Source organism: Quercus lobata, chromosome 12 (genome assembly GCF_001633185.2).
Source record: "Quercus lobata isolate SW786 chromosome 12, ValleyOak3.0 Primary Assembly, whole genome shotgun sequence".
Lineage (NCBI taxonomy): Eukaryota > Viridiplantae > Streptophyta > Magnoliopsida > Fagales > Fagaceae > Quercus > Quercus lobata.
Genome location: NC_044915.1, coordinates 12,871,488 through 12,885,374, shown reverse-complemented (window position 1 = coordinate 12,885,374; position 13,887 = coordinate 12,871,488). Strand labels below are relative to the sequence as shown.

Below are 13,887 nucleotides of genomic sequence, written 5' to 3'. Positions count from 1 at the left end.
TCTCTGTGTGCTGTCTTTTGATAATGATTTTGCATAGTTTTGAACTATACTTCTGAAGCTACAGCAAGGCATGACCCATGAGGTTTAGCAGATATAGCTTAGGGTTTGCAGTGAAGATTTGCATTATTTTTGAGTTCATTTCATGATGTGAACATGTGAACGGCCTGCATTTTTTCTTCTTTCTTTATTCTAACTAGTCGCTAACCCGTGCGATACACGAAAAAATTATTGACTATGAAAAAAAAAAAAAATCCAACAATGAGCAATTAGACATTTTGCTAATTAGTATTTTTTTTTTTAAATGAAAAATATTTAACTTCTATATAGTTTAGAAGTGTTGTCTAACATAGAACGGCATTAAGTTGTAAGTGCATAGTTACCAAATCTACAAAGTAAATTACAATTCTTAAATTAATAAGGCAAAACTCCCAATAGTTATGTATATATCTATATACACACACACACTCAAAACTAATATAAACTGTAAAGATATAAACAAAGACCATGTTACGAGGAAGACACATCAAATTTCAAATTTGAGTAACAATATGACTTTCTTATAATAATAACAATATAAACAATTCAAAACATGTAACAATATCAAAATTATAATACCTAATTCCATTATCTTTTATTTTGAATCCAAACAAATAATTAATTGAAATTAATCCAAACAAATAATTAATCAACCAAAAATCACATGAACCTAAATAAAAAACATTTAAGGTGAAGAATTAAGATCAACCTACTAAAATGCGAATACCAAAAACTCCAGACCTAAAACTTCAAAATTTATAAAATCTCCAAATTCTACTTCAAAACCAACCAAATTCAACAAATTTATATATAACATATCAAATAAAAATTTATTGGAACACATAGGTTGCAATTTTGATTTTTCTCCAAAAAATTAGAGATTCTTTATCTGCCATATACAATATAAAATAATTAGTAAAAATACCAACCCAAAAACCAAACCCATGAAAACAATGTCAATATAAATGTGGAGATTTACCCAAATGCTTAAAAGAAAATCAATTCTAAGCATAATAAAAGAATAAGATAGAAAGAAAAGCTTAGGCACATATGAAAGCAAATAAGAAATTCGACTTAAAAGATAAAATTCATTAATAGCAATATAAACAAATATTCACATGTGTTGAATTGAAATTCTATTAATAATAATATAAAGGCGGTAATTGTTTTTTGAGTCCTATTTTCAACGTGTCTTTTTTTTTTAGTCCTATCAAATTTTTTTTTATTTATTCAAATGATACTGAAGTGTAAAATTGTAATGAAATTAAGAAAGAAAGACTTACCCCGCTCTTATTAAACAGATCATAATAGCGCTTGATTTCTTCATCAGTCATTTCACGCTTTGCTATATATTCATATACTTTGCCATCAATTATGACCGTTTTTCCAAACTTACTATCGATTCATGCAATCGTAGTCTAGGCTGAATTGGAGATCGGTTTCTAGGTTTCTTTCTGTTTGTGTAAAAGCGTGAGTGGGAGAATAAAAGGAGGTTGGGAGATAAATCATAAAACTGTTGTGCTGTGGACATGGGGTGTGTTGTGCTCTTCTTGAGCCGAAAAATTTATATGTTATCTCTTGGATGTATTAGACTTTGAATGATAGACAACCTCTTTTTATTTTTTTAATATTTATCTTTCTTGGATGTATTAAAATTTGAATGTTAGACAATCTTTTTTTAGGAGGGGAGAGATAGTAGCCTTTTTTATATAGATAAAATGATAATTTATTTAAATATTAATGATAATGATTTGCCATCAATTATGACCATTTTTTCAAACTTACTGTGCATTCATGCAATCGTAGTCTAGGCTAAATTGGAGATCGGTTTCTAGGTTTCTTTCTGTTTGTGCAAAAGTGTGAGAGTGAGAGAATGAAAGGAGATTGGGAGATAAATCCTAAAACTGTTATGTTGTGGACATGGGGTGTGCTGTGCTCTTCTTGAGCCGAAAATTAGTAGTATTTATATGTTATCTCTTGGATGTATTAGAATTTGAATGATAGACAACCTCTTTTTATTTTTTCAATATTATCTTTTTTGGATGTATTAAAATTTGAATGATAGACAATATTCTCTTTTTAGGAGGGGAGAGATAGTAGCCTTTTTTATATAGATAAAATGATAATTTTATTTACATATTAATGATAATGATGAGTTTGAGTTTAAGTTGGACTTGTTAAAAAGATAGAGTTTTACTCTTTGTTAAGTTTGGACTAAACAAAAATAATTTTATTTAAATAAAATAATTATTTTATTTAAATATTATGTTGACATGGAAAATTGTGGGAGTTTCAAAGGTTTCGGTTATATATATATATATATATATATATATTATTACAATTATGTACTTTGTACACTCTTTAATGCTACTAGAAACATCTAAAATTAACAATAAAAAGTGATTCACTATAGCTCTAAAATTATATAATGCGAGTAATATATAAAATTGTCCTTTTCTGTTGCTTAGGGACAGGAAAAAAAAATTGAAGGCTTCAAACTAAATCTTCTCCCTAAAATATTTATGAACTACATCACATTGTTTTATTTTATTTTTTAATGAATAAGAGTGCATTGGATTTATTCAGGCACCACATGTATCCATCTTATCTATGCTAAACTTTCTTTAGTCTCTCTCACGTAATTTTTAATCATGAATTTTGATATAATTTATCTTTATATCAAAATTACTAATTTTTAATGAATTAGTAAATGACAAATTGTAACGTTATTATATATAGAAATTTACTAAATTGTAATTAAAAATAATAAAAAATTTATAACTAGCTCAGGTCTACACCCCCCACTCCCCCCCCCCCCCCAACCCAATTTTTCTCTCCATCACTAAAACAACTGCAAATTTTTTAATTTCTAATAAATGATTATTATTCTTATTTTAATAAACGGTAATGTGTCTATTGATACTTGTATACATATTAGTCACACATAAAAACGACTAAGAGTGCGTTTGGGAAGCGCGTTTTGCGCTTCCCAAACGCGTTTGCGTTTCTGGAATTTTTTTTTTTTTTTTTTTTTCCAGCGAATGAACAGTAAAAGTACTGTTCATGTACTGTGCGGGAGACAAATTTTACTGTTCATACACTGTTCACGCACTGTTCATGGGACCCGCAATCACTTTATTCAGAAAAAAATATTAAAAATGGGTCCCACGGTACTATTTACACATTTAAAAATTATTTTGCTACAGTGTTTTTCAGTTTTCAGTTTCAGTTTTCAGTTTTCAGCTGTATCCAAACGGACCCTAAGTATTCGTTTAGTAATTTATTTGGATTTTTATGATTATTTATAATTGAAAGTAGACTAAAATATACTTTAAAAGTGAGGTTTTGCATAGATAAAATAAGTTAAATTTTAAATAAAAAAAGCTTTCAAAAAATTCGTGGCAAATGGATCTTAAGCAAACTTTTATTTTATAGAAGCAATTTTTTTATTATCCTTATTTGAAATAGCAGATGCACTTACATACAGGTCCCCTTAATGTGCCAAGTGTTGCTTATCTAGCTTTCGGTGTCTAATTGTGTACCAGTAGAGGCTGTACACTTGGACTTGAAGTCGAAATTAGGAAACATCCAAATAGCTTTCTTATACTTTTTCTTTTATTTTCTACTTATTTCCTGTTTTTTTTTTCAGCATGAGCTGTAAAAATGTGGCACATAGTTTTGATGACACCTTGTGGGTCAATTTTTTGTACTGAATTAGTACTTTTCTTACTCTTGTCTTCTTCTTTCCTTACTTTCAATTTTCTTTAATCTTAGATGTATCTAGAGTGTCCACGGGTTAAGTCGAATCAGGTTTTGGTTGAACCCACTACTTGACTCAATAGCTTCGGTTTTTGAAACGTTAGACTGTCACCGCCACGCATTTTTTCTTTGAAATCAACCATCGCTCGTCTGTAAATGCTTCAGTCAAGCCTTAAGGATTTAAGAATTTTATTCTTGAGACAAGTCTATTTAGTTTCTTGTGGTGACCTGCTATGCATGTTGATATATATCAAAGTTTGGCTCCTTATCGTAGTCTGATGGTTGACGGGGATGGAACCAGAATTTGAAAATGAGGGGGGCCAAAGTATTATTAAAAAAAAAAAAAAAATTGGTATAGACCAAACTTAACATAAGCTTGTTCAATTGCATTGTGTTAATTAACATCATAATATATTTGTGGTAATTCTAGATTATTCTATAATGAACTATTACCAATTTTATATATGGTGATTTTTCAAAAATTTATTTGATGGATTTTAGAAATTGGGACATCAAACTAGACGTTGATAATACTGCATTTTCAATATGAGCTTCTAAATTATTTTGAATATTTCTTAATAAATAAAAATCAAAATTGAACATTATTTTTCCATGATCTTAAAAAAAAGGCAACAATAATTAATTATAAGGTATTTATCCTACATCTACGTAACCATTTAAATAATATTTTGACATAAGATTGACAAATTTCTCTCATTTCTTAAAAAGTAACATTACCAAACAATTTATTACAACAAACTCATTATATAATTTTTTAAATAAAAAAATAAACATTATTACTACAGCAAACACAACTAAAAACTTTTTAAAAAGTAACTTAAAAAAATATAATAATAAGCACTTCACAGTTCACACCATATGAACTAAAAATCATACATTTGATAATGCCAAATTTGTGTTTTACTTTTGTTGTCAATATTAGATTGTCTACAGGTAATTCATGTTATTTTTGGGCCAATTGGGTTCTTTGTTTACAAGTAATTCATATTAGTTTTTGAGCAATTGGGTTTCTTTGGACCAAATTTGTGTTTTTTTTTTTTTTTTTTGTTACTATCCAAAGGTTATTGTAATTATTTTTCAGGCAACTAGGCAAAAGGGATAGCATAGAACATATACTTTTGGATTTCATGGGCCAATTTATAATTATTTTGGAGGGAGGGGGCCAAGACTGCATATTTTGGGGCAAATTGAAAATTTTCTTTGTGTACACACATACTAAGAATTTTTTTTTTTTTTTTCAAAATTTGGGGGGAGGGGGGGGGGGGGTGCCTGGCCCCCCCCCCTACCCAAGGCTAGGTCTGTCTCTGATGGTTGATGAATGTGACCATAGCAATTCCTTTAACGAAGATCTCAAAAAAGAACTTCTTACAAGAAATGATTTCCTTTAGTTTCAACGTTACACCCAGCAAGCCATACGTGATGTAAATTAAAGTTAATGTGTACGTAGCAAGAACTCACCAATCTCCTTTGCTAGGAAGACAACATTAGAGGTAAATCAGAGTCATGGCAACAATGGTAAACCTATTTATAGATGCATTCCTAAATACAATATTGCCTTAGTATCACAAATCGAATAATTTTGTGCAAAATAAAATAATTTGCATAAAAATTATTTTGAAGTCAAAGAGGATAGAATGGATGTTCTTGAGACAAATGATGAACATCGTAGTGAAGCAAAAGATCAAGAGGTGGAAATTGTTGAGAAAAATGTCAAAGGTCTTGATGAAATCAAATCAAATGATTTCAAAAATGAAGATCCTATTATTTTAGTAGGAAGCAACGTACCAGAGTTTATTAATTTTATTGGGGTTGAAATATTTAATTGAGTTGTAAATTTCTATTTGTTGAAACTTGTCAGTTGCCTGAAGAAGTCAAAAAAGTTAAGATATTCGAGGTATTGGTTTTCATAGAATGGAAGATTACGGATCTCAAATATGAGCTAAAGGACGTGTTTTACTAAAGAGAGAATTTGATGCAGGATAGAATATATTGTTTAATTTTTGTTATTTATTATTTTTAATGTTTTTGTAATTTTCGAAATTTCCTAGAATATAATTTTATTTTCCTTGTTTAAGAGGGTTTTTAGGATTATTTTAGGAGTAATGCCACAGATACAAGCTATTTTACCGTATTATTACAAATTGCTGATGTGGCTTTAGCATTTTCCAAATAGTTAATTCTCTTGCACTTAAAATTTCTTTGGTGGGGTACTTTTTTCTTGTTTGTGTAATGGTGCTGCATAATGGTGTTTTCTTTTCTACTTTCCTTTTTTTCCCTCCAAAATTATTAATTGTGGTTTGCGGGGGCCTTGGGCCGCGTTTTTTAAGCCGTGGCTATAAAAAACGCGGCCCAAGATAGACTGAAGCCGCGTTTCATAAAAACGGGGCCATAAACAGGCTCTTAGGCCGCGTTTTTTAAGCGGGGCCATAGATGGGTTCTTAGGCCGCGTTTATTTGAGCTAAAAACGCGGCCTAAGGACCTTCGTACTTTATATTTTGGCAAACTTTTTTTTTCTTTTCCTTAACTGTGGCCGCATTTTAAAAACGGGGCCATAGACGGGTTCTTAGGCCGCGTTTTTTAAGCGTGGCCATAGACGGGTTCTGAGGCCGCGTTTATTTGAGCTAAAAACGCGGCCTAAGGACCTCCGTACTTTATATTTTGGCAAACTTTTTTTTTTCTTTTCCTTAACTGTGGCCGCATTTTAAAAACGGGGCCATAGACGGGTTCTTAGGCCGCATTTTTTAAGCGTGGCCATAGACGGGTTCTGAGGCCGCGTTTATTTGAGCTAAAAACGCGGCCTAAGGACCTCCGTATTTTATTTTTTGGCAATTTTTTTTTTTTTCCCTAGCCTCTCCCATCGCACATCAGACTCATCTCTCAAGCCCTCACCCTCCAAGCCTCCATCTCTCAAGCCCTCACCCTCCATCTCCGATCTCAACTGTCACCCTCCATCTCTCCGATCTCAAGCCAGCCCTCACCCTCCACTTCCAAACCTTTCGTCTCCATTTTTTGGCAAATTTTTTTTTTTCTTTTCCTTAACTGTGGGCCGCATTTTAAAAAACGGGCCATAGATGGGTTCTTAGGCCGCATTTTTTGGAGCTAAAAACGCGGCCTAAGAACCTCTGTATTTTATTTTTTAGCAAACTTTTTTTTTTCTTTCCCTTAACTGTGGCCGCATTTTAAAAACGGGGCCATAGACGGGTTCTTAGGCCGCGTTTTTTAAACGGGGCCATAGAAGGGTCCTGAGGCTGCGTTTTTTGAGCTAAAAACGCGGCCTAAGGACCTCCATATTTAATTTTTTCGCAAACTCTTTTTTTCAACCCTAGCCTCTCCCATCGCACATCAGACTCATCTCTCAAGCCCGATCTTAACCCTCACACTAAAACCTCCAATCTCCAAACAACGCAAAGGCAAAACCCAAAAACCTCCCCATATGCTATGCAGCTCTAAACTCAGGGCTGCACTTTCCTCTCATCTCCGTCGCCACTCCTCAGCTTTCTCTCTTCCTCTCCGCCATTTCTCTTCCACGGTCACCGCCACCATGGCCTCCAATAATCACCCCAAAGACGAATCCTACCTGAACCAAGTCATCCCCAAGCGCATCCAGCTCTTCCAATCCATCCAAGCCAAACTCCTCACCGAATGCCTCTCTCTCTCCTCCGATCCCATCAAGTACATCTCTCCAAAAAAACCCTAACCCTAACCCTAGAATTTTTCACACTCACTCAATTCTGATTTGAATTTTCTTCTTTTTTTTTTTTTTGAAGGATTACGTTGCCGGATGGGACTGTGAAGGAAGGGAAGAAGTGGGTGACATCGCCATTGGACGTTGCGAGAGAGATTTCGAAGAGTTTGGCTGCCAACGCTTTGATTTCTGAGGTCAATGGGGTTCTCTGGGACATGTCTAGGCCTTTGGAGTCTGATTGTGAGCTCAAGCTCTTCACTTTTGAATCCGACGAAGGCCGCGACACTTTCTGGCACTCCAGCGCTCACATTCTCGGCCAGGTATGACCTCTGCATTGTCGATTTTTCGCATTTGGGCTTTTTTTTTCTGAAGAGAAAGTTTGAATCTTTGGCTTAATTTTGGATGCAGTCGCTAGTTTTCCTTTTTGGAAGGCAGCTCACCTTGAGTTTGAAACTAGGGGTGACCTGAGTTTGTGGTTTTCCTTTTTTCACTTTTCAGTTTTTTCTTTTTCTCTTTTCCCTTTTTTTCTTTTTTTTGTGGGTTTGGGTTCTGCAGAGGTTAAAGAGTTACTCTAGTTTCATATATACCTACTATTTTAGTACATAAGTGTATTTTGTTCTTAATCTAAAAATTTGTTAGGAGGCTGGGTTTATGCCGTGTGTAATCGAATCGAGATGGAATAGGGCGGAGTATCTTGCACGTTGTCTTCTGCCTGTTGAATAAAACATTTAAATAGGGAAAATTGTGAAATACAATAAAGAATATAATTCTTTCTGTAATAATGTATCCATGGAAGTATCTCTCTGCTTTCCTTTTTGCTATTAGTTTTTTTTTTTTTTCCACACAATCAGTTCCTCACACATGGTATGGTATAAGTTCTGGACCCATCATCAATACCATAGGACTTGCTCATTATTGTATTGAAAAGTTAGTATGCAAAAGCTGGCAAGGTGATTTGTGAACCAGCCTAACAATTTTGGCTATCTGAACCTATCTAAAGTCTTGCTAGAGATAATTTTAGTTCAGCTAGCCAACATTTTGCTTATTATATTTTTTAATACTTCCTGATTAGTATAATGTTTTGATTTGACCGAGGTTAGCATTCTTAATATGTACTTACTCTCAGAGATTCTTTAAACAACAACTCTAGAGATTAAAAATAATCACAACTGCTTTAAGTAAAAAATTCTATCAGTGCGTAAAAGCTTGTTAACTCAATGTTTTAATGTATGTAGACATGTAGCATTACTCTTAAAAGGTTTGTCTCATTGAACAAAAATTGTAAATCAACAGTATTCTAAAAACATTAGTTAAAAGGTGTACTTCTTGTTAATTTTTGAAACAAAACAACTCATGAAAGTTTAGTCGTAAGTGGTAAGATGTAAGTTTAGCTTCAGAAATAAAGTAAAATGATTGCCACATTGAAGCGGACATAGAGGACTATTATTTAGATGACTTTAAGATATGGCAAACGGAGTCACTGTGAAATTGATTAGCCCAACTAAACTTCTATAAGCGACCAGCATCGTATACATAATTGCATTAAGACAAAAAGGCTTCATATAGGTGACTACTTGTTCTGAGTCTTCTGACTACTCCATTGCAATTTGTGAGGATGATTAGCCAACTAAACTTCTATAAGTGAACATCGTCATATACATAATTGCATTAATACATAAAAAGGCTTTATAGGTGGCCATGAGGAACCGTCCCTATAGACATTGGGCCAAATTGCCTTAGAGTCAGAGGCCTACCATGCCTAGGGATAGAGCAGGTTTATTGAAATTTAGAATCTTTAGATCTCTAGTGACAAGAATTCTAGTTGGCTTGCCTCTGGGGCATCACCTTGATCATGACTCTACTAACTTCATATTCTCTAGTGGTTATAACAACATGGATAATCTGGGATTGGTTATGGGGAGCAGCAGGAAAAAAACAAACCAAGACTAGGATTAAAATTTATGTTCATTGTGCAAGCCTCAGATTTTACCTTCTTGCATGGTAAAATTTAGAGATCTTAGAGTGAATTATGCAAATTTATTTTTCTCTTTCAATTGATTGTCTTCAGGAAAGTGGGTATTTCCCTCCATTGGTCTCTCATTTACAGGTCAGTTCTGTAGATTCCATTGCTAGCTAGGTTCTTTTATTCTTTTTGTAGTATTTGGTCCTCTTACCTTTAACTTTTGTTTTTTTTTTTTTTGGGGTGAAAATGTACCTTGGAATTGGGTCACTTTAATAAAATGCAACATAAAATGTGGATGAACAAGTAATATGAATGACTAGATCAAAGGCTTTAGGGAATGCTTTTATTTGCGATTGATTTGTATGAAAATATAGGCAGATTCATATGAAATTAATGCAGTTTTGAACGAAATCAAGGAGTTTACTATGCTAATGTCGATAATTACCACATTGATTTGCTCAGGTTTCATCTTTACAAGGGGAACACGGACACACAGGAGGCCTTAGGAGTGATAGGAAAGATGCTTGGCATCCAGGTATGTAATTTTTTTTGTATTGGAAATTGCTTAGCTTTGTGGAACATTCCTCCCAAATACAAATAGGAATTAGGGTAGGTTATGGCATGAAACTGTTGGGTGCAAGTTTAGAACAATATGGCTAGGAGTAGAATTTAGTATTTAAGTTGCTGTTGTGCTAGATATAAAAAAACATAGCATTGTAGAAACTCTATTGCTGAAACTCTATTACATTGCAATTTTTATTTCTTTTTCGGATGTTACAACTTCATTTACAACTCACATCTATATATAGATGTGTTAGGATTTTAGGATGACTACAAGCTTCAAGAATACTATAGAAGTTTGCTTCATTTCTCTTTAATTGACACTTGTCTATGAGGTGTCTACTTGCATGCTTGCTTGGTGCTGGATTCTTCATTTGTTGACACTTAGATTTTCCATATCTGCATTTCAAGTGCATGGGAATTTCTACATATATTATTATTATTTATTTGATTAAGTATTCAAGCTACCACTCTTAGGTTCCCACTTAGGTGAATAGAACAAGGTCATGACCCATTTAGTGGTGGCTGAAAGAAGTCATTAAGTAGTTAAATTAATACTTCATTTGGAGAAGGATGTACTAGCGTAGTCTCTCTTTTGTGTTTCCAGGTAACAGCTTTCAAGCAGCATGCAAGTAGATTAGCTGCTCTTAATGAAAGGTTGATTGGTATATATCAAAGTGGGTGACTTTTGGTAAGGTCAATGAGTTCTTATTTCTTTGTTTATTGACCTTTTTGTTGCGTGATGCATACGTGTCTTATAGCTGCATTTTGGTCCAGCTATGTTAAGGAAGGACTTCTTCTTGGCCAGCTCATGGGAAACCGGTTTACAATCACATTGCGGTAAGGGTGTTTTCCTTGTTCACTAAACTAGTTTTATTTTTAGTAATAAATATTTCATATTTCTTTCTTAAAACATCCATGTCTCCATTGGAGTATAATAATGCACATATAGATTACCATGAAAAAATCCAATGAACCAATTAAATTAAACTAATTTTGTCTTTGCTGCCTATTTAACTGATTTGTTGCATATTGTCCATTAGTTGTATGTAATTGAACTACTTGAAAAAAACATAAAGGTTGTTTGTAATTGAGTCCAATAAGAGGAATATGGGGTGGAAATTGAAGTTGACATTGGAGAAGTACAGAGTGTTGCAAAGGTTACTACTTGTTCTAGCTTTGATTGGGACTTGTATGGTAATTGGGGATGGGGTGCTTACACCAACAATTTCTGGTATTAATTGGAAGGTTTTGACATTTTGATTTTGGTTTTGAGTTCTAAGCTTGGGATGCCACTAATCGAAAGTTCTTTTGGTTTTTTTCATTGTGTAGTTTTGCAAATAATACTTCTAGTAATAATCACTGTTGCTCTTTAGAAGTATAGATATGGAATTCTACAGATTTGAAGATAGCTTAGACAGAATTCTAGTAATAAGTAGTATCCACTGAGTGATACCAAGTTCTTATGGGTTCTCTTTTTGGGAGAATTTATTTATTTTTAGCATCTATATCACATGTACATATATTCTGTGAAGAAGACTACTAAAGAAGCAAATCAAAGTTAGGTATCAATCTTGATTCTACTGTTATATATTCATTGCTTAAATGATATATGAAATATCAAAGACCTTTTCTTTCTCCTTTTTTCTATTGTACAGATGTGAAGTTAGTGGCCAGGTTAGGAGCATGCATTATTGTGGGTCCCTACGAATATAATTAAAACAAATTACTTGCTTAATGGATGAAATGATGTCGGGCATGAGAGCCATACAAGAAGCCATGTTACAAAGCAACGTGCGCAGTTTAAGCAATTTCTCAGGTAATAAAAACTTTGCCTTTAATTTAATGAAACTTGCTTGTTTATTGCAATGCATTGTTATGTGCTACTAATACAATGTATATAATATATTCAGGATAGCGCTACATCACAGTGAGGACTCTTCGTGGATATTTTAAGATTGTATGTTGTATAACTTTTTGGCTGTATCAGAAAGAATATTGTAAACATGATGTCTGATGCTCGCTACATCTTTTTTGTGTCAAATGGACTTTAAACTTTTTCCCTCCATTTTGCTGCTGTATTGAACTATATATTCCTTAAAGATTGATAATTTTCCCGTATTCGTTAGAGATATTGATTTGTGACAGGTTTGAGAAAATTCTAGTTTGATATTTAATTTACTTGAAATTCTGGCTTGTTATTTTTGTTGCATGCAACAAGATGGAATTTTTTGTATGTGTGACAGGTTTGTAAAACATAAGCAGGTTTGTAAAAACTCATCTGCCCAGAAAGGAAATAAAAAGAAAAAAAAAAACTATAGCCGCGTTTTAAAAAACGCGGCTATAGACAAATTCCTAACAGGAATTCAGGGGTCTTAGGCCGCGCTTTTTAAATGCGGCCTAAGGGTCTGGTCTTAGGCCGCATTTTAAACGTGGCCTAAGGTTAAACCTTGGGCTGCATTTAAAATGCGGCCCAAGACCACAACCTTAGGCCGCGTTTAAAACGCGGCCTAAGACCAGACCCTTAGGCTGCGTTTTAAACGGGACTATAGGACCTGGTCTTGGGCCGCGGTTAAAAAGTGCGGCCATAGGACTGTCAGTCCTATAGTCACAGGTTTTAGGCCACATCAGAAAGCGCGGCCTAAAAAAACGCGGCTATAGGCTATAGCCACGTTTTTTTGACATATAGCCGCATTTTAAAAACGCGGCCAGAGGACCTTTTTTTTGTAGTGAACGTACCAGAGTTTATTAATTTTATTGGGGTTGAAATATTTAATTGAGTTGTAAATTTCTATTTGTTGAAACTTGTCAGTTGCCTGAAGAAGTCAAAAAAGTTAAGATATTCGAGGTATTGGTTTTCATAGAATGGAAGATTACGGATCTCAAATATGAGCTAAAGGACGTGTTTTACTAAAGAGAGAATTTGATGCAGGATAGAATATATTGTTTAATTTTTGTTATTTATTATTTTTAATGTTTTTGTAATTTTCGAAATTTCCTAGAATATAATTTTATTTTCCTTGTTTAAGAGGGTTTTTAGGATTATTTTAGGAGTAATGCCACAGATACAAGCTATTTTACAGTATTATTACAAATTGCTGATGTGGCTTTAGCATTTTCCAAATAGTTAATTCTCTTGCACTTAAAATTTCTTTGGTGGGGTACTTTTTTCTTGTTTGTGTAATGGTGCTGCATAATGGTGTTTTCTTTTCTACTTTCCTTTTTTTCCCTCCAAAATTATTAATTGTGGTTTGCTTCTTGAATTCAATTGGTTGGCTGCTTCAATGAATTGATAGGAAAAGTTACTTGGTATGTGTATATTTATGCTTTTGTATGTCCAAATAACTCTTCTTCATCAAGGGAGCTTAATTTGCTGTGTAGTTTGTGAAATTGGGGAGGTGGGTTTGTTTGAAATCTAGGTTGGACGTGGCTACAGGGGTTGGATGTTGAAATTTTAGTTGAAGATGTTGGATGAGGAATTTGGATGACTGCTGTATTACATATGTAAGCTATGAGTTTGTGTAATAACTTATGAGAGGATCATTTTCAAGACTGAAATACTTATAAATTTAACTTTTCTTTTACAGGCTAAATTCACATTGTTTGCAATAATTTTGGATTTTTTTTTTAAGCTGTAAGCTTAGCTTGAGCAAAGTAAGTAAATTTTAGTTAAAAACATTATAAAACTCTATACTTGTAATGTTGGAAATTGGATTTGTGGTGGTATGCTGTGTTGGAGCAAGCGGGTTGGCTTGCATGGTGTTATAAAGTGGTTTAAATACATATTAGGAGTGTTTTTCAGTTCTTGCAAATGTGAATGAGAATTGTTGATTATATGTGATAAATAGTATTTTATTTGATT

At 33.4% G+C, this 13,887-nt stretch overlaps 1 protein-coding gene across 3 annotated transcripts; it reads left to right on the top strand.

Moving 5' to 3' along the window:
* The first annotated feature begins 7,112 nt into the window (after nt 1–7,112).
* On the top strand, nt 7,113–12,184 carry LOC115972466 (threonine--tRNA ligase, mitochondrial 1-like). 3 transcript variants are annotated; one of them, XM_031092760.1, is made up of 7 exons: nt 7,113–7,488; nt 7,584–7,821; nt 9,570–9,608; nt 9,927–9,999; nt 10,803–10,865; nt 11,684–11,844; nt 11,939–12,184. In XM_031092760.1, the coding sequence occupies exons 1-6, from the start codon at nt 7,250–7,252 to the stop codon at nt 11,743–11,745; spliced, it is 714 nt and encodes a 237-aa protein (XP_030948620.1). In that variant the 5' UTR covers nt 7,113–7,249; the 3' UTR covers nt 11,746–11,844; nt 11,939–12,184. The 3 variants fall into 3 exon arrangements, with proteins under 3 accessions (XP_030948620.1, XP_030948623.1, XP_030948621.1); XM_031092763.1 differs by lacking the exon at nt 11,939–12,184 and adding an exon at nt 10,633–10,716 and having other exon boundaries at nt 11,684–11,713; XM_031092761.1 differs by lacking the exon at nt 9,570–9,608 and having other exon boundaries at nt 7,114–7,488.
* Nucleotides 12,185–13,887: the final 1,703 nt, after the last annotated feature.